This window comes from Gallus gallus, chromosome 19, assembly GCF_016699485.2.
Source record: "Gallus gallus isolate bGalGal1 chromosome 19, bGalGal1.mat.broiler.GRCg7b, whole genome shotgun sequence".
Taxonomy (NCBI): Eukaryota; Metazoa; Chordata; class Aves; order Galliformes; family Phasianidae; genus Gallus; species Gallus gallus.
The window spans coordinates 2,053,291-2,078,819 of NC_052550.1; the positions used below are offsets into that span (position 1 = coordinate 2,053,291).

The window sequence follows — 25,529 nt, forward strand, 5'->3', positions numbered from 1 at the left end:
TTCCTCAAGCATCCCTGTGTACACTGCAAAGCAGCCCCATGGCCCATGAAACGTTTTAATACGAACTGAAAGTCACTGCAGTGCCTCAGCCCGAGCCTTTATTTTAAGATCAGACAAATTAAATGGAGTGAGGACAGGCAACAGTAGGGATGGTGAATGAAAAAGGACCTTACTCCATAACTCATCTTGAGCACTCCCTACCACAGAGTTTGCACAGTGTGTCAAACAAGGACCTCCTTTCACTTCCAGAAAACTATTTACACTGATGTTTTTAATACTGTACTAATTAGCACAGGTATAATTTTTAAGACTGCATCTCGAAATCAGAAGCTAATACAGTTGCACTTGGATTTGTCAGCTGTGCAATAGCTTGCCCTAATTTTAGATTAACAGCTCTGGAGACCTGCTCAAAGAGTGAGACTGACAGACTTTTTAATGGAGAAAATCTGAGCTCCCCCGGGATCCATACTTTCTCAGACATAGTCAGAAATCCCAGCGGCACTCGCTGAAAGGATCCCAGGATGGAAAATGACATCTCCCTCAGCATTAGTGCTTTGCATTCAGATGTCGGTCCTCCGAATACTCTCTCCCTTCACATTCTTGCCACCTCTTTGGGATTTTTAGCAGCAGCAGAGCAGAACGCATACCTTGAATGCTCTAACCCAGCGCCATGTGCCAAACTGGAATGAAGGAACTTGAATCTATATAAATAGATAAATTATCCACCCAAAACATGTCATTTAAAATTGAGATGCTGACACAGCCTTAGCTACAGTACTGCTAAGCAGGGCTGTATCATTTTTCAATTAAATATCCTTGTTTCTTCTTCCAGAGAAACCTCTGGAGAAATGTCTCATTTGAGGGCAGACAGAGACAGAAAGTGACTCTGTCTGTCGGCTCCCAATTAAAGGCCAGGGAAGATGGATAGGAGGCACAGCCACCACCTAATAGAGATCAGATATCAACAATGATTTATGCAGTCAGATAGATACATATTCAAGTGGGGGAAAAGAATGCTAACAGCCAAGGAGACATCGCTTTCCTCCTCTGTCACCACTTGCTATCCATCTGCTCCTCTCTTCCCAGGTCCCGTTCCATCCTGGATCCTCCTGCTTTGCTGAGGGCCATCTTTGAGCCAAGTCTGTCAGCCCCTTTCCTCCATCACACCCCCCCCATCCAAAGGCATGGCCCGTCCTGCATTCCAGAACTTGCTGTTTCTAGCAGAAGTATGCACACACTTGCTCCTACATGCTGCGTTAGCCCTGCTCTCATGGATCTCTGATTGCCCAAGCACACTAAGGGATCAGTGTGGCTTTTCCCTCAAAAATCTGAAAGGAGGAAAAGGATTTCCTCTCCGTAATTCCAAACAGCACATACCGAGTTCACCTGCAGCAGCACATCTGATACTGAAGTATGCAAGATCTGGTCCTAAAGCAAAGCAGCTCCCTCATCTCAGGACGGATGTTTCTGGCAGGGGCAAGTGCCCCCACCACCCTCAGAATACACCAAAGCAGGACCAAGACAGAGCAATTTGACAATCTGCTACGGGAAGAGCTCCATAGTTGGAGGCTGATACCCTCACAATGACATAAGGCATTTGGGTTGAGGTTCTTAGAAGGTCTCAGCCCCTGTGCTGGTTGATGAGAGCTGAGGATGCTGAGCGCTCTTTGAGAAACGATCTGGGCACCCTCACTTCTCCCCACGCACTGTGCTCATGGGAATTTTTGGTCCTAAAAATGTTATTTTATTTAAAGCAGCGATTCAAAATCTTCCGGTTCCTATTGAAAGAGATCTAAAAGATCCTGCCTGTCTGGAGAAAAGAAGTTTCTACTTGTCAGTTAAACAAAGGAATAACGCACAGCCTCCTTTACAGTGTGTACTTTACCTGTCATCCAACAGCCCATTATCATGTCACGGCAGAGTGCACTTTTCTACAGGTCACTTTGTTTAAAATGACATGGATAATGCACATGTCAGCGAGCTGACAGTCCCGACCGTCCTTCAGAGATAAAAACCGCGAGACGAGCGCCTGTTCTTATCTGGGGTACATGCCTTGGTCTATCATCTAAGTCAGGCAGAACATGATTTCTCCAGAGAGCACTTTTTTCATTTCCTGATTTTAAGAAAATCAAATAAGCACCATTTGTCTTCATCTGAATATGCTTGACCTGCTCAAATGATGATGTCTCGCATTTTATAACAGGCTGCATATGCTGAATTCAAATTAACAGCAGCACAAGGCCTGAGATCTCTGCCTGCGCTGCAGCGCGCGATGAATGCGCACATGGGGTTAAGCAGGCATCTTCCAGAACTGGGCTTGAGCCCAACCCAACGCCGGGTCTGGTTGTGGGGTTTGAAAAGCACTACATTACCAGGGATGCTCGGGTCAGTGCTCAGTCTCATTTCATTAGGAGGGGAGAGAAAATATAGATCACAGACATTAAATGGGATGTCCAGGGTGAAGTATGGTCTGCAGCCTCCTGCACTGCATGGCAGACACAGCCCTCACCCACGCACCACCACCACCCCAAAGCCACCCATTGCCTTTTACATAGGAGGGCTGTAAGGGAGAAATACGGGGGGGGTTGGCAGAGGTTGGCTCTGAAGGCAGCAGGAAATTACACTCGTAGTTCTGGGTGCCATAAACATGGAAGCTGAGATTCAGTTTATCACCTCGTACTGCATAAGGAACATCCTGAAAATGAATAATCACTTCACAGGATGGAATGTAATGGCAACACATTAAAAATTCATATCTAAAAGTGCAGGTTAATATTCTGTGCAAAAACCCAACAAAACCTCCCCTTTCTGTTGTCACACTGATTAACTCCAGTGATTAGTTCCCTTATGAAAGGGAAATCACTGCAGTTCAAAGTAAACACTGGTTCTTTAACACAGTTAGCAAATTATTAAGAAACATGAGGAAAAAAAAAAACCTCTACTTGGGAAATTACTGAAAGCTGAAGGGCAAAGCTTTGGCAGTTGTATACGGGATAGTTTGAAAATTTCCTGGGCTTACTGCTACATAAATCCTGTACAGAACTGATTAAATTCAGGAAATCCGACTTCTGCATTCAGTGTTTCCTTTGGATATTACGCCGTATTTATTCCTTTCTGCCATATTAGCTGCACTCCAGCATGGTCATCTCTCGTCTTTCTTCTCAGCTTGACTTGAAGCTAGCTAACAGAACCATTCAGGAAACTCCAAGCAATTCAATTATATTACATGGAAGATATTTTCTAATATTATTTTGCCTCCCCCAACTTCCACTCCCCACTTTACCCAGTGAAAGAGGAGGAACAAGTGATTCCATTATCGAAACGTTCCTTAGGGTCAAACATACTTATGAAAATCACAAAATCCAACCTGGAAATCAAGAAATTAGACCAGTTTTCCTGCAGTGAGTATTTCATTGTTAACAAAGGAGAAAGGTAGATGTTAGTTTACAGCATAAAAATCTGTTTACAGCATATAAAATAAGACTAAAAAATGCATCAGCGTGAATAACGGTTCTTCGTGACTAATAGCCTTCAAAACAACAAACAGTGTTTGAGACCAATGCTTGACTCTTTTTCAGCTTGACATTCTTTCATTTTCAACTTAGAAACCCGCAGTTAATGCGATAATTATCAGCAAGTTGTGTCACTTGGTGGAATGTATAGTTTCCAAATGTTGTTTCTAAATATATGCATATATATAAATACACGTATATATGTCAACCCTAGCACTTAACTTGAGTTTTAAGACCTGTGCCTGCAGAGAAGCAAAACAGGCAAGTGTGTGGTTAAGCAACTGTTGGAAAGTGCAAATGTGAGGGTTACCAACACAATCAGTTGCACTATTAAACTCTTAGAACTTCCTAAGGGAAAACGTAGCCTTAGGAAGGGTGGGTAGGCAGGCTAGTGCTCACATACAACCCACACACAGCATCACTGTGCTTGAGGATGAACTGCGTAGCCTCCAGAATAGTCATTAGAATACTCATCCCTTGGAGGTCTATTCCAAAATCAAATTAAAGGGAACAAAGCTGTTTCCTTGTGTAGGGTTCCTTTGGATCAATCCAAAAAGAAACTCTTAATAAATAACAAATTATTAGCAATAAGTGAATGCAAAAAATCCAACAAAATAGTTTCGCTCCCATACAGATTCCCTTTCCTACCTTTTCTTCTTGATCACTGTCGCTGTCGCACTGAAACACAAAAAGGAGAAAAAAGAAAAGAACAGGTTAGAGAAACGTGCTGCAGCAAAAAACTAAAGATTATTATTACAATCAGGATGGCTGAGACATCGTAAGCCCCACAGTGTCACATTTGGTACCTTTAGGAAATAGCTCGGTTCCTGTATGGTAGGGAATCTTTCCACACACTGTTGATGAAGACCGCAATTTGCAGGTCTGAATTGTGAAAAAATGGCACTGAAAACAACAAAAGGCACTTGCAATACCCCATGTTAGCTTCATTCAGATACACGGGAATTGATGAACAAATTTAGACCCTAAAACCGGATCGGGGAAGAGGAAAAACAGCAGAGAGAGAAGCAGTGTTCCCTTCTGGTGGACGGTATTTCTCACACTGCTCCCCAAAAATTGGCTTCTCGGATAGGATGGCACTGAGGGGGCTCAGGTTGGCCCTTCGCAGCAGAGAAGCACTTACAGGGCTACCACTTCACTCCAGGATTACTCAGAGGGTACACCCCGTGTTGTTACCTACAGGTGTCGCATTAAGGAGCTCAGATAGGTCCCAACAGAGAGAGCAACGTGCCCAGGGAACCGACTCATTGAGGTGCTCAGTAATTCCAAAGGAGCCCAGGCCCTTTGATCTGGGCTTTCCCACATCGAGGCCTAACAGCCTGCGCTGTGTCCTTACAGAAGTCAGTGAAGCCCTTCGTATGCTTGCATCCTATCCAATGCATCTGTGAGTATTTTCATAAGGCAACCAAATTGCTCTGAAATTAGTAGCACGTTGTGAATTCCAAAGGTTAACTATACAGCGGGACGTGAACAGACATAGCCCAGCACACCCACAATATACGTGATTTGTACAAAGCAAGCCTTCTTTATGTTCTTTAATTATAACTTTTCTCTTTCATTGGCTTTTTCCTCCTCTTCATTGGTACAGAGGCAGGGAAGGCACCTTCTCCACACCAATTAACTACATCCTGACAAATTAAAGCTATGAGCTTAAACAGTTCTTTTTTTTTTCACAAATGTTTTTCAACTAATTTAAAATGAAGCAAAAAATAGATAAAATCACTATCTCCTTCCAGATCATTCCAAAAGAAATGGAAATGACATTTATTTAATAACTGAAATGACTTATACGGTACTAGTTGAATCTTAAACACTCTGTTAAGAAAAACATGAGATGGAGCATGAAGATACGTGACAGTTTTAGCTTAAAATTTGAAACCCTCATGCAGAGATCAAGTTTATGAAGGAGTGAGCACTTAACTGACAAAAGGAAAACTGCACATTCCTGGTTATGGTTTTTAAGGACTTCATCATGACCACATTTATGAGATTTTGGTATGAGGGTAAGCACAGGTAAGTATGTTTGCAAAGCAAAGGCTGACATTTACAGATAAGCAAAAATATGCACGGATTTTCATCCACAAAAATCACAGCACATCACAAAGAATTCCCATTTACCACCTCTACTATACAGTCACTGACAAAATTCAGGGCTTCACAGAATCACAGAATCATTGAAGTTGGATCATGCAGTCCAACCATCCACCTACCATTCAGTCCTGCCCACTGACCACCTCCCTCAGTGCCACATCTCCATGTTTCTTGAACACCCCCAAGGATGGATACCTCACCACTCTTTCAGAGAAGAAATTTCTCCTAACACTGAGTCAAACTGAACCTCCCCTGGTGCAACTTAAGGCCATTCCCTCTCGTACTCTTGATGAGATGGCCACAGCACCTCCTTCCACAGCTTGGTTACAGCCAGGAGCACCCAGTGGCTCTGGGGAGCCTATGTAAGCTGTGTGCTCCATAAGTTAGGATGCATTATAAAGCAATGAGGTGACACATCTCATGCGTTTTCAAACCAAGGAGCTCAGAACCAATTCCTCCATTTGCTCATGCCCTCTCCCCACCTCCCAGCCAACATCCAATACTAGTCCTCATTGTAACGCCTGAATCCAAAAGGACAAAGGGTCAACAGGGGATATATACACAAGGAAGAATGACTGTGTGCTCCCAGCAGGATTCAGAGGGCTTTGCCATGCCCCGGGCTCCTGCTGCTGTAGCACACGTGCCTTGTGACACACCTGCTGTCCCAGTGTTCCGCAGCCACTCCTTTCCCCACCATTCGTGTCAGGTTTAAGTAATCTCTCCTCTGCTGTGCACTAAGCCTTTCCCGACTGGCGAGCTTGGAAAGAGCTCAGGGTTCTGTGTTTTCTGCAGCATGGAGGTGCTTGGGCACAAGAACCCGTGCCAGCAGTGACATCTGAATTTGCCAGCAACACAGCTACCCGCATCCGAGCGGGTGTGCAGGGAGCGGCGTCGCTGGGAAGTTATTTCCATCAAAGTGTTAAGCCTCCTGCTTTCTGACAGTCCAGTTCTAATTTCAAGGTCTGCTTAATTCCGCATCAAATAATTACTGCTATACCCACAAGCACCTTGTCTCCAGAGTTAAGCATATGGCGAAGGACTGAGACCTACTGGTGTCCATTATGGAAGCAGCACGGTTGCCAAGCCGATTAAAACCACTCGGGCTCCCTCTGCAACGCGCCCGGTGACTGACAGCTCCGCGATTTGGCCGGTCGCCGTGGCTGCCAAAAAAGCCTCTGCTGCACGGAGGCCCACATGGCGCTCTGCAAAAAACCGTTCCACTCCTGCTATTAAATTCCCACACTGACCCGAGGACTTTGCTGGGAGCTCAGCAGGAGCGCTCCATCCAATTTACAGCTCCGTCCTCCAGAGCCCTCAGTGCCAGCCTCTGGCAGACAGGAATGATGGTCAAACCCCTCCAGCTCATAAATTATGCAAAGGCAATAAATGCACTCAGCAAACAGCTCCCAACGTTTGCCTAGCCTGGCTCCAGCTACGCTCTGTGAAATGCCAGGAGCCCTGCACACACAAGGCATCTATTTCACTCATAAAGAGGGTCTGTTGGGGCGTGAGGAGTGGGGACCCGCAGCCCCGCAGCACTGCTCCAGCAGCAGAATTTTATGGATGTGCAGCACAAAAGGAAGAAAAGGACGGATGGGAGGAAAAGGCTTTATGCACTGCAGCAGGGCTGTGTTTTCGTGTGGTGTATGCATACGTGTGTGCCCGTGTGCAGGCATTCATGTGGATGCTCTGCACAGCCACGTAAGCTGAGTTTCCCCCATGGATTAAACACACGGATATCCTTTGCTTCACGGAAAACAACCCAACAATTTATGTGCCAGGGTAAGTCCAAAAAGACCTGTGGAAAAGAACAGGTCTGCTGCTCAGGCTGGAAGCTGTGAATGAGAGAATTGTGTGTTCCTCCCATGCTGGAGGCTGGTTTGCTGTGCGGGCATTCTGGGCTTCTCCCTTACACCCACATTTCCCACTGGTCCTTACCCTGATGTGCCCATTCGCACTCCTGGTTGTGTCTCCTTCCCCAGGGTGCTAAAGCACGAGGTGCTACCATCCTGCTGCTAACCACTCCTGGGGAACAGGCCCTGCAAACCCAAGGTGACACGTGTGACACTGATCACTCGGAACCACAGGACACCTCTGAGGAGTTGATCTGCACTGCTCGCTACCTCGACTGCTCCAGTGTCCCTCTGCCTCACAGGGACACAGAAAAAAATAAAATGATTTGAGTGTTTTGAGATTCTCAGAGCAGAAGCACATTGAAAAGCTATGCAATAAAGCAGAACCATGTTCTCTTCATCTTGGTTTAGCTTGCTACACGATCACAGAATTGCTTGAGTTGGAAGGGGTCCTTAAAAGCTACCTATCTCAACTCCCTGCAGTGCACAGGGACACCCACAGCTCCGTCAGTGCTCAGAGCCCCTCCAGCCTGACCCTGGGTGTCTGCAGGGATAGGGCACCACCACCTGTCTCTGCAACCTGTGCAGTGCCTCACCACCCTTAGTGTAAAAAAATGTCTTTCTAATATCCAATCTAAACCTCCCCTCTTTTAGCCTGAAACCATTTCCCCTTGCCCTATCAATCCCTTGCAGCTTAGCTACTAGTTCTATTACCTGGCAGATTTCACTGTATTAATAACCAATTCACCTTTATTCTGTGAACAGTTCAGGAAAGTCTGGTATTTTAAGGATTCCAACACAGCAACATTTCCAGGAAGAAACCTCACCTAAAGATCTGCCATGACCACACACGATGGCAATGGCCATGGATAGCAAACTGGGCCTGACCCTATGTCTGCTCAAACCAGATGACAACTGAGATATCACTCATCTAACAACGGCAAATTAATGGAATATAGTAGACGTCTTCCTGCTCTGTGATCCTGTGATTCAGAAGCAGTTCTGCTTTTCCAGCACTCCTCCAAAACTGTGCTTTCCAGTTTGAACAGGTGAGTCTGTCCAGTGAGCTCTGAAGATAACTCCCACGTGTCAGGACTGCTGCAGGTGGGAGATGCTCCCAAGAACAAGTCCCACTCAAATGTTAGGCACCAGGCATTTAGAAATAAAGTGATGCAAATATCACATGCTGGCCTTCTACTCTGGGCTGAGTTTCAGTATTTTCTGCCTCTCACAAAAAGATCAGCTTCCAGCCTCGTTTCAGGAAGCCACAGCTCTGTTGCACCTGAGTATTCTGCAAATAACTGGGAATCCAAGATATCACTCAGAGATGGCCTGATTATTGGATAACTGCCATTAGCTTCAATGCAATAAATCAGGGCGAGGAGTCTGCAGACGCTTTCACACCTGAACAAGTAGAGGCTCCTTCCCCTGATGCTCAGTGCACACAGCTCTCTCACTGCACTGCTATGAGCAGAGATTGGCTGCAGACATGTAGGACTAGCTCTACAAAAAGCCCAGAGCCCCATTTCCCAACGCTGGCCCGCGTTACTGAAAATCCAACCAACCGCTCTCATCTAGGCACCGAGATGAAAGCCAGATGAGCAAAACTGCCGAGCACCCACAGCTCTCTCTTATGGCCAAGATTCCAAATGAGCGTGGCACAAAATGCTGTGAGAGCTTTCCAGAACACAGCTTGATGGGCCCCGCTGGGAAGGAGCCCCTGGAACAGGCAGTCCATGCCTCTGCAATCCTGTATGAGGATTTACAGCGCTACAAACCCACCCCACAGCCTGGGACACAAGGCTGACTCATAACCAGCTCCACGGATTGTTATAGGATATATGGAAATGTAAGGTTGCTCCTCATTTCTGTACAATCAGTAGCAATAATGAGATCAGCTCAGAGCGGCCACAGCGATCTCTTAAACCATTCCAATACCTTTAATAACTGAAGCACGCAGGCTGCATGGAACACAGTGTTTCAGTGTTCAGGTGTTTCTTTTGCTCTGTTTTTTTGCAACCTGGTGCTCGAGAAGCACTAATCAGAATCAGTAACCCACCAACTCGCATTTTCATACATGCGCTGCAGTCAAAATTCAAATTATTGTTCCTAAAATCAGCCCAAGGTGAGGAGGGCACACAAAGCCTCATGGACTCCCATGACACCAGCCAAAAAGAAAGCTCCTCTTTCTGCACCAGATCAAACCTTCTACATTACTGCTATCCGTCAGGGTTGTGAAAGAGTAAGGCATTCCCTGTGAGATCTGGAATATACACAAATATATCTGCAGCCTGGTAACCTGGGAAGTGGAAAAATAACTCTCCAATTCCCTTTGAAGGTTTAATTATTGCTGTGTTTTGTGGGAGAAAAGGAGAACTGAGCACCGGGCCGTGCTGCACCTCCCAAACCCCCCAGCCCAGCTGGGGAGAGCCCAAGTTAACATGCACAGCACATCCCTACAGCACCCGCAGAACAAGCCTGATGCAGTGCCACGTTTCCACAATCAGACATCCTATGAGGTTACAGCTCTAATTTGAGCCCATTTAAATAGCTTGAGATAGTCTGGTCCAAATCAAGCTGAGTAAAGGTCTGTGCCACCTCACCAGCTCATTCAGGCTGAAGCAACACTATGGATTTCTATGTACCTTGCTGATTGAACACATTCTTTTGCAAAAAAATGGCAATCATTGAATATATCGTGTACAATGACATTGAGGAGGGCATTGTTCTCTATTCTGCTCAATGGACTTTGCTGGAACAGCTATTTCATATCTCGGATCCATTTATCATTGCCACCAAAGGAGTCGGCACTGCTGAAACACCAGCACTGAACAAAGTGATTCTGCTCATCTGTCTGCTGAAAAGAAATCTGAAGAAAATGAGGGAAAACCCAGACCTCAGCCATGTTCACACTGACATTTACAATATTCTTGTCCATCTATCCACCAATGACAAACTGACAGCCTTGGAAAGGGCAAAAATGATATTTTAGCTATACAATTAGACCTTTGCTTCCAAGAAAAAAGGAGAAAAAAACATCTCCTAGATGAAAGGAGACACAGACAGGGAATAAATGGGCAATTTTCTAATTGATGAAATGGAGACAGGCAGAGTCACAAAGAAACTAAGAGCAAGAATTTCACTTTTTTCTTTCCTATCTCTGACTCTGCCTGCGTGTAGCGTGCAGTGTGGAGCTCCTTGCCAAGGAATCTTATATATAGCACCTCACAAATTGGTTAACATCACCGTCTGCTTAGCAATTCTTCACCATTATCCACAGTGATTCAGTGCAAGGTATGACTCTGAAACAGAGATGGTCCAAGAAGTTTCAGCTCTGGTTTCTCAAAAGCTAAAATTACGGATTATTCACATAAAAGTCCAATTTTACACAAATTACCTTAGTCTGGACAAAAGATTGCGATGTAGACCTCTAATCTGAATCCCATTTTATCCAACTACTTCACTTCAGATGAAATGTATCAGTCTTGGACATTTAAAGTTTGCCCATTACGGGAAAGATATTCAGAACTTGGAACCACTTTCAGCTGTATGTCTTTTTAATCTCCTCCCACCCAGGACTCGTATGACTTTTCCATTGCAGAACAACACAATTAGTGGCTCCTTCTGGCTCCAACATCAATGAAATAAAGGTTTGATGAGGAAAAAAAGAATTAAATTTTGAATGTTAGCATGAGAACACCTGAACACGTTACTATCCATGATAAAGTTGATCCGCTTTATAATTATAGAAAGTACACACATGACCTTTGCAACCTACACAACCTTTGCAATGGTGGTATCCACACTCTTGTCAGACCCCAGAGAGCTGATTTGTAAAGGCGTCTTCATCTCAGACAGCTGAATCTGAGTCCTGATTTGGGGTCTGAAGCTGATTTGAGGTGTCATGTTGTTCCAGTCCCTGCACCCCAAGCACACAGGGGAAGGGGAAGGCAGCAGCTGGCTGTACAGGACAGAGAAGGGAAGCTGTTCTGTGCTGGGACAGGAGCACACAGCCAGTCTAAGGCTGTGTGGGGCACAGCTGCAGCCCTGTCCCAGCCAGCTTCCTGCAGAAGGAAGATGCCACCAGCACTTGCAGGCACAGCCCCCGAGAAGCTGAAGGAAAAGTAGATCTTTAAGAAGCAAATTTTCCTTTGCTCCATGGGAACTGAACCGAAACTGGTGAATTAATGCAGTTCTCAGGAAAAGTGCAGCTTCCTTCCCCCACTCATCCCTCCCGATGGCTTCCCGGTGGTGTCACTGCTCAACGATCCCACAAGTGCTTAAGGCCCAATCCAGCTATCCCCAATTCTGGGCTTTCCAGCCGCAGCATTAGGGAGCTAACGATGCCAGGAGCGACTCAGCTCAGTATCTCCAGCAACTGCCTGCACAAGTCAGGCATCCAATGCCACCGGGCCAACTGGGCACCAAGTAGCTGCTGGACACAGACACTACCTAATTCTCATTTTGGGAAGTCATTCCCTTCTGCAAGAGAAGGATGAACTCCCATCTCAGGTCCCCGGTGTCGTATATGAAGAAATGATGACATGCCTCTGGCTCTGGGATTCTGAATGTATTTCTGTTTTCTCACTTGCTTTGCTGGCTGTACACAGTTTGCAGTATCTAATGTCATTCTCAGCACCGTCTCAGTGATCAGTACATTGTCAGGGCTCAAAAAATAAGTAATAGTAAAGAATAATAAAAATGTGCATTGATACTGGTAGACAAAGTCAATAGCAAAGAATTAAACTAATCAGCATTTAACGAAGTCAGTGCCTAGCACAGCATTAGCCAGCATCCCTTTGTAAGTAAAGATTCTTGTTTTTCATACCTCCTGGTCTTAGCTCAAGAGTTCAGTTTGGAATTTGAGTCTTGCAGGTACTTACAGGCTAATGAAATCAAAATATCCTGATGGACAAGAAGCAAAGCATGTTACGGGTTAAAATAATACAAGAATCTATTTTTTCCACTGTGTTGTGATCCATAAAAATCACCCTGAGCCTTTCCTCTTTCTTCTCTGCCTGTGAAGCCAATTGCTTTGATTGCAGTGATATGAGCTTGCTGAAATGACTTGCCCTTGCTTGTGAAGCAAATGGAACATGCTAATAGAACTTATCGCATTACCCGATGCAAAAGTGCCATAGCTCATTACTTTAAGATAAAAGGATATCATTGCAGACGGGAAGCAGAATTGACTTTCTGAGGCCCGACTTGATGATGATTTAATCAACTGCTCTCTTTCACTTCTCATCTCTGCGCCTGTCGGTTTCACAGGTGCTGTTAAATGAGACACTCAGAAAGTGAGCGGAGGGAAAGAAATTGCTGTCATTACTTTTCAAGAAAGGAGGTATGCAAATTTTCGACAGAAAGATTGCGTTCATAATGGGCCTGGTAAAATACAAGGATCATGCTTGACAGGTGAGGGCAAGTCATTTGTACGTCCTTAAAGTGAAGCAACCATCCTCATTTAGAAATTGTGCTCGATAAGAGAAGCTACAAATGAAAACCACGCAATGGCTGAGAAGCAGCAAGAAAACCTTTGAAGGCTCTGCTACTGCAGATCTGCCTTCAGCAGGTGCTGGCGTGCCTTCACACGGCTGTTCCCATTGCCAGATGGCCAAACGCTGACCCTGCTTCGCACAAAGAACTCCTCTTACCCACACGGTTTGTTGCTGTCAGCTTTACATTTGCAGTCCGAGCCCTGAGAGTTTCTTCCTTCATCGTTGCTGCCAGAAATAGAAGCTATGAGACAAAAGCCTAAGTGAGGGTTGAGTTAACTTTGAAAACAAAATCAGTCGGTTGGAGGTGAGAATTTGTTTTCTTCCGCACGTAACAGAGTATTGCTGCTCTTGGAAGGTTCTGAGCTGAAGGTTCATACAGCCAAGCAAAAGGCAGAGCAAACAATCTACAAAGAGGGTTGTGCAGAAAGGAGGGTGAAAAAATGCTTTTCCAGGGTCCACAAGGCACCTGGCATCCTGAGTGATGGCAGCACCAGAGGGATGGAAGAAAGAGAAGAGCTCAATGTCCTGCCGGCCTAATGGAAAAGCTCTGATATTCCAAAATTAGAAGTTGAAGAAGCACAGTAATGATGAATTATGTACAGGCTGAAAACACTCTATAGATTTTGGATGGTTATTGAGCTGTTTGATCATTTTAAATGGGGAAATGAGAACTACCAAGCTCTTATTGGTGTCAATCAGGTTTTCAGAGACTGAGAGCTACAACAAGCAGGTTCCTCAGGGCTACACCGTGCCAAGCTATGGATGCAGCAGTTAAGCCACAAACACACTGACATTTTGCCTCAAATAACAGCAGAAAGAATTACATAGAAGGATTGTAACAGATAACTAAAAAAAAAAAGTAAGAAACAGCTTGGAAATAGAATCACAGAAACACAGAATCATAGGACCACCGCTAAGCTTATCTAGTCCAACCATCAACCCATCACCACCATGACCACTAGCCACGTCACTCAATGCGACATCTACCCTCTTCTTGAAGACCTGCAGGGACAGTGATTCCACCACTTCCCTGGGCATCCTGTTGATGATTGGACTTAGTGGTCTTTCCAACCTTAATGGTTCTATGAAATCCTGTCACAAAGGAAGCTTGATATGATGGAAAAGGATTAAAAAAAGAGCACCCACCATATTAATTCCATACATAAACACACTTTTAAATGTTCTTGATTCAAATGCTCCTGTGTTTGTTTATAAAATGAAACCATCAGATATCTGATTGAACTTTTCCCTATGAGTCAGGTTAATAGTCTCTCCGTATCTGTCTCAAGGACAGTGTGCCAGGAAAGCTCTATGGGTCCAATGCATCTCCTTCCAAAAACACTTCACTGCAGGTTGAATAGCAGTGTGGCCTAGAAGAGCGAGCATGGAGCTAGGGTTACCAGCACCACCTCAAGTAAATCACTGGCCTCTTCTTCTGTCACCCCTCCAGTTTTCATCTATGTTAGCTAAGATACACTTCAGGATTTGCTTACTTTTCACTATATATGTTAACAAAGTGGGCAGCATAATGACATTTCCCTTCAAGAACGTTGGTCCTAGTAAACAAAAGAAATAAAGAAGAAAAAAATCACCAAAGCTTGGATCAGGCTCTAGACACATCATGCCTGTTTTCAATATAAATCTCATCTTCCACCAACTAAACTATATGACATATACCAAACGCCATCAATTCAGAAGAAAACGACTTTTATTTTGAATTAAAGAATCACACACAAAGCATCAATAAAACATCAATAATAATTTGTCGTTGGAGAGACTCCAACACAAAATGGCTACTGAAACGCGGGAAGAGAGACTCAACTGATGTGTAAGACAAAATAGAAACATTATCTGAAACCAAAAATAATAAATAAAAAGCCATCTCTTCCTTCTCAAACAAGAACTCTCCAGCTTTTCAGCTTTGTATCTTCACATTAGGCTAAGCAATTTAAGCATAACTATATAAATAATAATAATTATTATAATCCCCAAACAACCCAAAACAATTGATCCTTAGGGATAAGACCTGAACTGTTGAGCTATAAACCCCTGAACATTGGATTTTAATGGATACTAAAGACTCTTAACTAAGCCATATAAAGATAACCTGAAACAAAATGATCTGTGTCGTAAGCTGTTTGCAAACTCCCATAAACGTTCCTCATTGTCATAAAGTCAGAAAAATAACTCAGACTGTGTACTCAGCCCTGTAAACTGGCTTCTGTGTGGTGGTTTCATTCTCTTTGCCACTGCTTTTTATAATTTATAAATCTCTTTGCATGGCTGTTATATATTATTATTATTTATTGTTGCCTTTATCATTTTTGTGCAATTTATAAATTGTTTGTGCCAGACCTGAGGGAAGACAAGGATTATTCTAAATCTGCTGCAAGTAAATATAAATTTTAATGACAACAGCATACTTTGGCCTGCCTGCCTCAGACACCCTGTTTTGACATCCTCTATGGTGTAATTTGGAATCTGTACTCTCTTATTAGAAAATGAAAACATTTTTTTTTCTTTCCCCCAGAATGCTGCAATTATAATAATTGAATTTAAAACAGGAGTTGCATTTCTCTATTTGGAGTTAAGCATAGTTGTATACCCCTGATTTACCAGCAGGACTCAACCCTTTGGTATTCCTGGAGCTGCTGGGAGAACATGAGCAGTTGGGGAAAACGGTATTCAATGGAGCATCTGTGCTGGGTGTTGCAGTTGGGTTGAGGCAATCCCAGATATGTGTACCAACTGGGAGAAGAACCCATTGAGAGCAGCCCTGAGAAGAACCTGGGGTTCTGGTGGACAAAAAGCTGACATGAGCAGCAGTGTGTGCTCACAGCCCAGAAGGCCGCCAGCATCCTGAGCTGCATCAGCAGAGGGGTGGCAGTGGGCAGGGAGGGGACTGTCCCCTCTGCTTTGCCCTTGTGAGGCCTTACCTGGAGTCCTGCATCCAGGCCTGGGGCCCCAGCACAAGAGAGACATGGAGCTGCGGGAACACGTTTTCACTGCAGCTCTAACCCACCACCTGAGGAAGGTGATAGCAACGCCTGTATCATAAATGATCTCACAGATTCCATGGCTGTTATCAGCAGTGGCGAATTACCTGGCACAGGCCAAGGCAAGGTATTGCTTTCAATTGCTAGCTTTTAGCAAAGCGCTCAGAGAAATTATCCTTGTCTTGGCAAGTCGTGGGAAATGCAAGAGTTTTACCAGCAACAATTGAGTTTAAGCATGGCTGTAGCTAACAGGCACTGAGTGCCACAAGCCTGGCTGCGTGCACCTTCTTGAGATGTAACAGGGCTGAGACTTCACACTGCTAGAAATCATCTCTTCCACAGGGAAGCTCCATCAAAGGGCCAGGACACATCCTGAATGCAAACAGGACTTGCCATTAATCCTTTTGTAAAGAAAGCGGGGAGAAAATGAAAGAGCAATCTGGGGAACCATGGGAGACTGAAGGATGTCACAGCTCAGGTGGTGCAGTCGTCTCTATCCTTCCAGCAAAGAACCTATCTATGCATAGATGTGGTACTTAGGGATGTGGGTTAGTGGTCAGTACTGGTGGTAGGTGGATGGTTGGACTAAATGATTTTAGAGGTCTTTTCCAACCTTAATGATTCTATGATTCTGTCTGCATGACCCCAGCTAACCACCTTCACCTTGTACAACATGCATAAAGGACTTAAAAGCTGCTCAGCCTCTTTTGAGACAGATTACGTCGAGCACAGGAATTCACTGCTCTCTCCAGAGGTGGTTTTTGTGAATACAGAGTCCCAGAATTTCACAAGGGACTTTTTAGAGAGGCAGAGACTCCCTCTATTTTATAGAATGTCCACACCAAACCATTGGAACTTCAGTTCTGACCTCTTCTGAATATTTAGCAATGGAATACTCTGAGGTTTCAGATGTGTTCTCTCAACAGAAACTTCTCTGAGTAACACTCACAAATGAGTAACTAGATGCAATGGGTAAAAACTGGACACATTTAGATTGGTGCATATTTTAAAAATGAGATAATTAAGAGCGAAAATAATTCACTTAAAAACAGGGCAGGTTTTCCCTATACAAAAAAAAAAAAAAGAAAAAAAAAAAAAGAAAAATTAAAACCTTGCCTAAATTTTGTGCCCTAGTTCAGACAGTTATCGAACTCAAAGCAGTACAATTAATTAGTGGAGATCATATAGCCTGTGCTACACGGGAGGTCATAGCAGATCAAACCCTCGTTGCCTTAAACGATGTGAATTTATAAAGCCCTAAACATCCACCTCGCTCTGCTCTTATGTCCACAGTTCGCTTGTTAACACTTTGGACCTTGCTGTTATCCAGCAATACAGGCCAGCCCCATTCAGCACAAATATTTTCCTCCATGATGTGCACACTCTGAAAGGATGTGGTTGAGCACTGATCTTACCCTGAGCCAGGAGGTTTTCTCACTGCTCAGGGGCTTTATGCTGAGTTTGTTGTTGATGTTGCTGTGTGTGCTGAGCTTCATTCCTGTTCTCATTTTTATCGCACTGCAGGAATAACACCTCTTTAAGGACCATTTCAGCTTTGCTATTAAGTTCAACTACCATTTGGAGGAATCAATAACAAAGTGTTCTACAAGAGGACACTGTGATTTACAAATACAGGGAAAGAAAGAGAATGATGCAAAGCCATTGGTATGGATGTGAAGGGCTGTTGGGAAGGGGAAAATAAAAAGTCTGTGAGAAGACTCTGAACAACCAATTTAATCTTGGAAGAAAATTCAGCAGAGTTATCCTGTGTGGCAGCTATCATAAAAAGTTGCAGGAGAAATCTACAGGAAATTCAATATGAAATCTAAAATGTACACCAATGGGATCCTCCAGAGAAAGAGAGAGGGAGGGAGGCAACAGTTTCTCATAAAACATTACAGAAAGCAGCCTTACATCTTCCCTCAGAGCTCCTAAAAATAATTATTAGTGCAGAAGGGAGAAATGTTAGCAGATACACTTTGAATAGAGGAATACTTTGATACATGCATCAGATTTATCAAGGACTCTCCTCCCCCCCCCCCATACCCAACAGACGAGAGTTCAAGAACGCATGTCTTCTTCCAACCCTACACATTTACACATTCAGGCACTGAGCACGAGTGAGGGGTTTTCTTGTTGTTTCACCAATGGGAACATGGAGGCAGATATGGACTGAGTCTCACCAACGGCTGTGCTCAGAAATGTCACCTAAGCGTGCTCTGTCACAGTGCCTTGGCCACCAAAGCTGCCCTTCCTAAACGTGGGCCTTTCCTTGTAACAAAGTGCTGCAAAACAGCAGACAGAATGCATCACAGTGGCGGAAGGCATAATTTTATAATGGCACAGGAATAAAGAAACAGAAGACAACTTCCATCTTTTGTCTAACACAAAGCTGGATCCACGCTCCAGCAAAGCTGAACTATGGCAATATATAGAATAGGACGGAATATAGAACCAGCATGTAATTCACAGCTGGAAGGATTGGAACTGCAACACCAAAGACAATGTCTCATGTTAGCTAAAACAAATAGCCAGGAAGCCAAGGGAAACCACTTTGGCCTTGTAGAATTTGCTCACTTCTGAGCAACGGGAGACCTTGGGGCTGCCCTCAGTAACTCCTTCATGCCCACCACATGGCCATATCCCAGAGACATCTGTGTAGGGCCATGAAAGTCTATTTCTGATCTGTACACTGTTTTATTGTTTGCACTTCTGTTTTTAATGAGAAAAAAAAGAAAAAAGTCATGATACTTTGGGCCAATTCCTTACTTCTGAAAAAATGAGCAAACAGAGCCAAATGATGGAGCATAAGCAACATTCCCCAAAGTACCGGAGGCATCACGCTCCTATGCCCTGCATGTGGGCCTGTTCCTTCCCAAAGCCTCATCCCCCCCCCCCAAGACCTCAAAGGGTTAAGCCTGCAAATTGCCCCGCTGTGCTGCTGGGACAGCATGAAGGATGGCTGCCATTGCGCGGTCAGAGTGACAGCGCCAATTTGATGTGCTGCCATCAAGGGCCTTCTCGGCGCCGAGCGCCCTGATGGTTTCGTGATGCGAACAGTCGCATCGCAAAATGGTTTTCCTCTCCCGCTGCCTCTGCTTCCATCTGCTGCTGGGCCGAGGCACAGCCGGCTGCCTGCCTGTCACAGCATGTATTAAAATTAGCTGGGGAGGAGGCACTCAGTTGTGCTAATTACATTTTAATCATTGGAAATGTGTTGGCAAATCAAGCCTTGATTGCCATCTCAGAGTCTGTCTCCTCCAGCAGAGTGAAGGGGCTGTCTGCATTAGCTGGGGCCTGCTGGGCCCAGTTCTTTCACAGAAGATAGAATATGGTGCCTGCTGGCCCACCACTGAGACTGCTTTGGCACATTATTAAAAAGCCACAAGGCTTGTTTCAAATCATCACCGTGTGAGCTCCGCTCATTCGCACATCCCTGGGTATTCCAGCCACTTGGTACTTTTAACTATATCTAGTTTACCTTGTGGGCTAAAAAACAATTTTTGCATGTGTAGGTGGAGGGAGACGGAGCTCTTTGCAGCTCTTCGGGTTGGGCATGGAGCCGGTTGTCGAACGCCTGCCTTGTCAGCTGCTGCACTGCATCTTGAAATAACTGGAGCCCGCTCAGCCCCGCTGCGCCTCAGGGAGGTCTGGAACAAGGCTGGGTCCGAGCTGTGGAAAGTAAAGAAGTCCCATCCCATTCCTCATGCGATGGGATAAAGGAAATGGAGCCCTCAGTGACCCTCAGGCCAGCTAGGCTTGTAAATCAGGCTTGGAGCGGTTCCCCTCTGTTCCTCTGGCTGAGCGCTCACATGCAGATCCTAAAATCAGCATGCTAGATGCAGATCAAAAGGATGAATGTTCAAGCCCTTTCCCCAGCCACATTTGAATTTTTATTTTTTTCCTTTATCGATACAGGAAAGCTTCCAGAGCAAGCAGCTCGAACCAAAAGCAGAAAGAGCCAGGATCTCTCAAATGTCAGGCCGTGTGTAGGGTAAACAAAACCAGCAGCATCTACCACCTGCAACTCCCCTCCCAAAATAAACAAACAGAGACTACGCTATGGATATTTTGCAACCTGAAAAAACTTAACCTCAAATCTCTTTTTTATAGAATGTAAATCTTGTCAATACGCAACCCCTTCCCATTGCCTGCAGAACTGGCATCCTCCTATGCTGGGTTTTCCATAGCCAGGCATGCAAGGACACGGTGCTTTGCAATGCCAGATCTCCAAATGGCTCAACTCGCAGTTGGACACCTAAGCGAGTGCCAGATTCCCCCACTCAGCACTCAGCAGCCAGTGATGCCTATTGTCGCCCTTGAGTTAAAGTTCCAAAATATCCCTACAGACTAAACCCTTTTGGAAGCCTGAGTGGTTTGAGGACTCAAGCAGGCAATAAGCACTGAAGCTGTTAACTTCGGCCTTCCCCTTTCATAGATTCATTAAGGTTAGAAAGATCACTAAGATCATCTAGTCCAACCATCATCCCATGACCACCATGCCCACTACACCATGCCACTATCAACACGAAATCTACCTTTTTCTTGAACACCTCCACGGACAGTGACTCCTCCACCTCCCTGGGCAGCCTGTTCCAATGCATCACCACTCCTTCTGAGAATAATTTTTTTCCTAATATCCTAACTGAACCTCCCTTTGCACAAGTTAAAGCCATTACCTCTGGTCCTATTGCTGTTATCGGGGAGAAAAGGCTGACTCCCACTCACCACCAGCTCCTTCCAGGCAGCTGTAGAGAGAAATGAGGTCTCCCCTGAGCCTCCTTGTCTTCAGACTGAATCATCCCAGTTCCCTCAGCCGCTCCCCATCACACTTATGCTTCAGACACGTGGAGAGGTTTCTGTTTTGGTGCTCCTCCATTTCCCCCAAAATGGCAGCAGTGACTGCAGAGCTGGCATACAACTGTGCAATTAAGGACACAACACCTACAGATTGCCTCCTGCAATCCCAGTAATGCTCCACTTATTAGTACACACAAGTGGCTTTTTAGTTGCTCATTTATGACACCTCACACTGCCATACACAGGCATGATCAAGTAACAGAGCCTTGAGTACCCAATGCATTTGCAAAGAAGGAAAGCTATTTTTACAGCCCCTGAGAGGAGGCAGACTGTGGAGGTACTTCCTTCCTTATACAATTACATTGCCATTGAACGTAATGTTTTCATGACTATCGTATAATGGAACTTAAAACTGATCATTTTATAGCCCCAGCAATGAGATAAGGGTTTGCATATACCACACAGAGAAGCTATGGTGTCCTATCAGAGAGCTGCATTGCACAGGCTGAATCTGAAACAAAAAAGCTGAGATAGACTTCTGCTTTGAGATAAAAGCTCAGTGTCCACGTTAGGAGGGTGGCAGAAACTGGAAATTAAAATCTGACTGATATGCATTAAAGCAATCAGAGACAATTTATTTCAATAGGCTTACTAGAACATTTTTGTTCCTTTTTAACTCCAGAGCTTTAAATTTAAATGCTCTAGTCATGTTTTTTTGTTTGTTTGTTTGTTTGTTTCATTTTTAACAGGAAATTTATTTAAAAAATTATTGTAACTAAACGAGGCACAGACTTCATTCAGGACCTTTAATTTTCTTTTTGCCTTTAAAGGAAGGGATAAGCATATTTGCACTTGCATGATGGCTCCAGCAGTCCTAACCAGTACTTTTAATGAAGCCCCCCCTAGCATTCTGTGAATGATGTTCAAGGCCTTCCAAGCAGGGCTGTGCCTCTACAAGTGGCACCAGTCTTCATTTTTTGGAGTACAAAGACTGGGGGGAAACCTGTAATTTTGGCAATGATCAAACATCTGATTAAAGCCACAGAATTAAGAAGCAGTCATATTTTAGCTTTCTGTCACTACATTCATGAAACGTATTGATTACATTTGGGATCAGAAAGAATGCAATGCATATTCCCCAGTGTCCCCAAAAGTCAGCCCTTCTGTGCCCATCCCTCCTGTCCCTGTTCCATGGGGAAAATAAAGCTGTTTTCATGGCTGAGTATTTGGTGTTACCAAAGAGAACGATGATGATTTTGCATGGCCACTTCTCTAAGGCATGTTGAGGGGAAAAAAAGGATAAGGGACAGCACCTACATGACTGTTGCCTTTTTGGGACCGGAATGTAATAAAGGAAACTTCTACCTAATGACCAACACAAACAATTCTATGATTCTATGATCTTTACCCCAGCTATGGGTCTGTCTCCCTTTTCCTGCCCTACAGTGCTGCCTCAGAAGAACCAAGTCTTCCCAAAAGATGTGGGGATGGAGAAGGGAATGCCCAGCCAGGCTTGGATGCGCAGCAGCCCCAAAGCTTTCAGTATTGCCATCCAGAGGAGATGATCTCCTCCCCATCACTAGTGAGAGCCTGAGGGGACTGCCTCCTCAGATAGAAGGTCGTCCTGCATGGTATTCTACCTGAACCCACACCAAAAGGAGGCATTTAGTAGAAGCAAATGGAAAATGAGACCAAATAGAAATAAGAGACACAAACAGAACACAAATAGAGAAAATGTTCCTCTTGATTTTTCACATGGAAAACAAACCAGCCTTTCTCCGAGGCCATCTAAAGCTAATTCAAGTCACACATAACACAAGTTGTGTTCCTAAACATAATCTACTTATTTCTATTATTGCCCCTTCATGCAGTGCTTTCAGTGGACGCATTCATTCTGGCTGTTTCAATCTGGAACCACAAAAATACCTTCCTAGAGGCGAGGTATGGAATTTTCATGGGCATTACTGAAAAGATAAGGGGGGCAATTCTGCACCCTCCTAAGCTGCAGTTACAGAAGCTCGACTGCTGCACGAAACATACGTTGGAAATACAGGAGCACCACATGGAAAGGGTGCTCGTAGCGAAGAGCACACCGAAAAATAAGCTGCTTCCCATCAGCAAGTGCATTCTTTATCTTTAGCGTAACATTTATAAAGCTTGTTCAGGAAAAAAATGTGTTAAATCTTTCATCAGGCTACAGACACTTTATTTGGAGTCTTCACAGAAACCCGAAGTAGTGCCATAAGGTGCCTGGAATATTAGCCAAGATAAAACCTTCAGGGCCATGCACGCTACTGTTTTCAAATCTGTTCTTTCATCTGATGTGCCAGTCGAAATTACTTCTGCAACATGGTCAGAACCAACCTGGATGGATTTATAATGCCTCAAATTGCTATGGGCATATTTTTGTGAATTGCCTAGAGACAAACAGATAATTCTCTTTAGATTGTGCGAATTGCTAATTCTTATGCATGTCATGCGTTTTCCAAGTGGCATGTTTAGACGAGAAAATTGCAGAATATTCCTGATGTCACCAGAGCTCTACGCTTAGAAAGTGTAGGACAGTGTCCTTATATCTCAGTATATATATTACAAATCATTTTAACTCCACATTAGACAACACTTGTTACGTTTTCTTACTGTACGACTCTCTGTGTAGGAGTAGAGTCAAGCAATAACGAACAGATTATCAATTATACCAATGCAATGCAACAACTTGTGCAAGTAACAGAAGCAGAACTGAGCCTTTTATCTGCTCTGTTTAGGCAATTTGAATAGAAAGTGTAAGCGTCATCTTTTGTGTCAACATGTTGAGTTTCATGATAACTCAAGTCTGTTGGCATTATCATACTATACTCAACAAATAACAAAGGCTTCCTTGCAGTGTGCTCTCCTTATACAACAAAGCTTTTGTGCTCAATCCACGGAGCTCCTCTCTCTGTCCATCCTCCTCAATGTTTTTGAACCTACTGGCCAATTTCACCTGTATCTGACAAGAGATCTTAAAGGTAATGAAGCTCTTGTGACTTTTCTAAGAGAAAAATAAATAAAGAAATAAATAAAGGCGGCCAGTTGGTATAGAGACCCGCTAAGAAGAAAGGCTGCAGCATGTGATCACACCTCACTTGATACCAGAAAACGCACACAGATGAGAATGTTCTAAGAACTCCAAAGAAAAAGCATCAATCAGAGCTTTCAATTAACTCTCTATGGGAAATCAAGCCTTTCTAAGTATTTTTTTTTTTTTGATCATGGAACGACTTGTATTTATTTTACGACATATGACTCAGATTCAGAGGTGCCAGCTTTTAACTAATATATAAATTACCTTCATCCTTGAAACCAACAGGGACATTGCTGTATAGTGTATATTATAATGCATAATTATAGCTTCAGGGCATCATTTTATGTGAAAATGTAACATATAAAATAAAAGAAAATTCCGTTTTTATTGCAATCAGATTTTTGCATTTAAAGTGATCCCGTACATGTGGAGAAGTTGGTGAACTGCCTGCTCAAGCAGCACAGAAAACATGGTCCCATGCTTATGTTAAGGGCTGTAAGATTACAACTTTTGGTTTATTTCCCAGCTACAATATACTCTTCCTTTGTAGTTTGGGGTAAAAAACAAAGCAAATCAAAACAACCTCCCCTCTCTTTCTGTGTCCTGCATCTTTAAAACAACTTTTTCCTTTCTTCCCCTCAACTTTCCCTTTCCTTTCTATTTGTATTATGCTTTTATATAAACCATCTGATGCCTGCTTTCCTCTGAATGCCTATAAACTTTGTTTTCTAATTCTAACAAATCCAAACACAAACATACTGAACCCATTTTACTGAAGCATTTTTAGTGGATTTTTGTTTTGTTTCTTTTAGTTCTTGACCACCAGCCATGAACAAATTCCAGCGGCTCCAGAAAGCCGCTTGTGTCTGTAAGACGAGTGTAAACTTAACACATCAGTAGATTTGGGGTACTAAGGGAGGTGTCAGGAATAAAACGATTGTTCTGCTATACTGGTAAGGATACAAGATTTATATATTTGTCTGCATGCACTAGGCATGCAGCCTAGCTTACATCACTGTATTTTACTGTATTTCACTGTATGATAGGGCAAGAGGGAATGGCTTTAAACTAAAAGAGGGGAGATGTTGGTTAGATGTTAGGAAGTCATTTTTCACTCCGAAGTGAAAGGCTGTGGGTGCCCCATCCCTGGAGGCATTCAAGGCCAGACTGGATGGGATCCTGGGCAGTCTGATCTGTTGGTTGGCAGCCAGCCCATGGCAAGGAGGTTGCACCTAGATGATCTTTGAGGTCTCCTCCAACCAAACTCATGCCATGATTCAATAATTCTATGATTTTAAAAGGGGGAGAACAAATTATCAGCCACCGACCAGTCACTTCAGATCCCCTGTAGATTTCACCACTGGTGTCAATGGTGTTTCCAAGGGCAAACAAAAGAATTTTCTTTTCAAAGGGAAGAGGGAGCAGCGCTGCTAAAACAGCATTGCTTCCAACCCCTGCGGGATGCAAAAATAATCTGTGACTGTGACTTCAGTGAATTTAGTTAAGTACAGTTAAACTGCATCACAGATCCGTCTTTCGCAGCTCCGCAACAGTTAATGAACGCGGTGGGGAGAGCAGATATTTCTTCAAAACAACTCATCAAGGAAGCTGCCTCTCCTTAGCAGATGTAAAGGCAGGGCCCAGCGCAGGAGCTGGCAGCAGCAGATGGTGCCTGAGGGCAGCTTGCTATCTCCTGC

At 44.0% G+C, this 25,529-nt stretch overlaps 1 protein-coding gene across 8 annotated transcripts in view; it reads right to left on the reverse strand.

Moving 5' to 3' along the window:
- The window catches only part of AUTS2 (activator of transcription and developmental regulator AUTS2), a 663,053-nt gene that overhangs the window by 205,560 nt on the left and 431,964 nt on the right, over positions 1 to 25,529 (reverse strand). For all 8 annotated transcript variants that reach the window (XM_046902440.1, XM_046902439.1, XM_015295944.4 and 5 more), the window contains one exon: positions 4,161 to 4,190. In XM_046902440.1, coding sequence (XP_046758396.1) covers positions 4,161 to 4,190 — 30 coding nt within the window. The remainder of the gene's footprint in view (positions 1 to 4,160; positions 4,191 to 25,529) is intronic.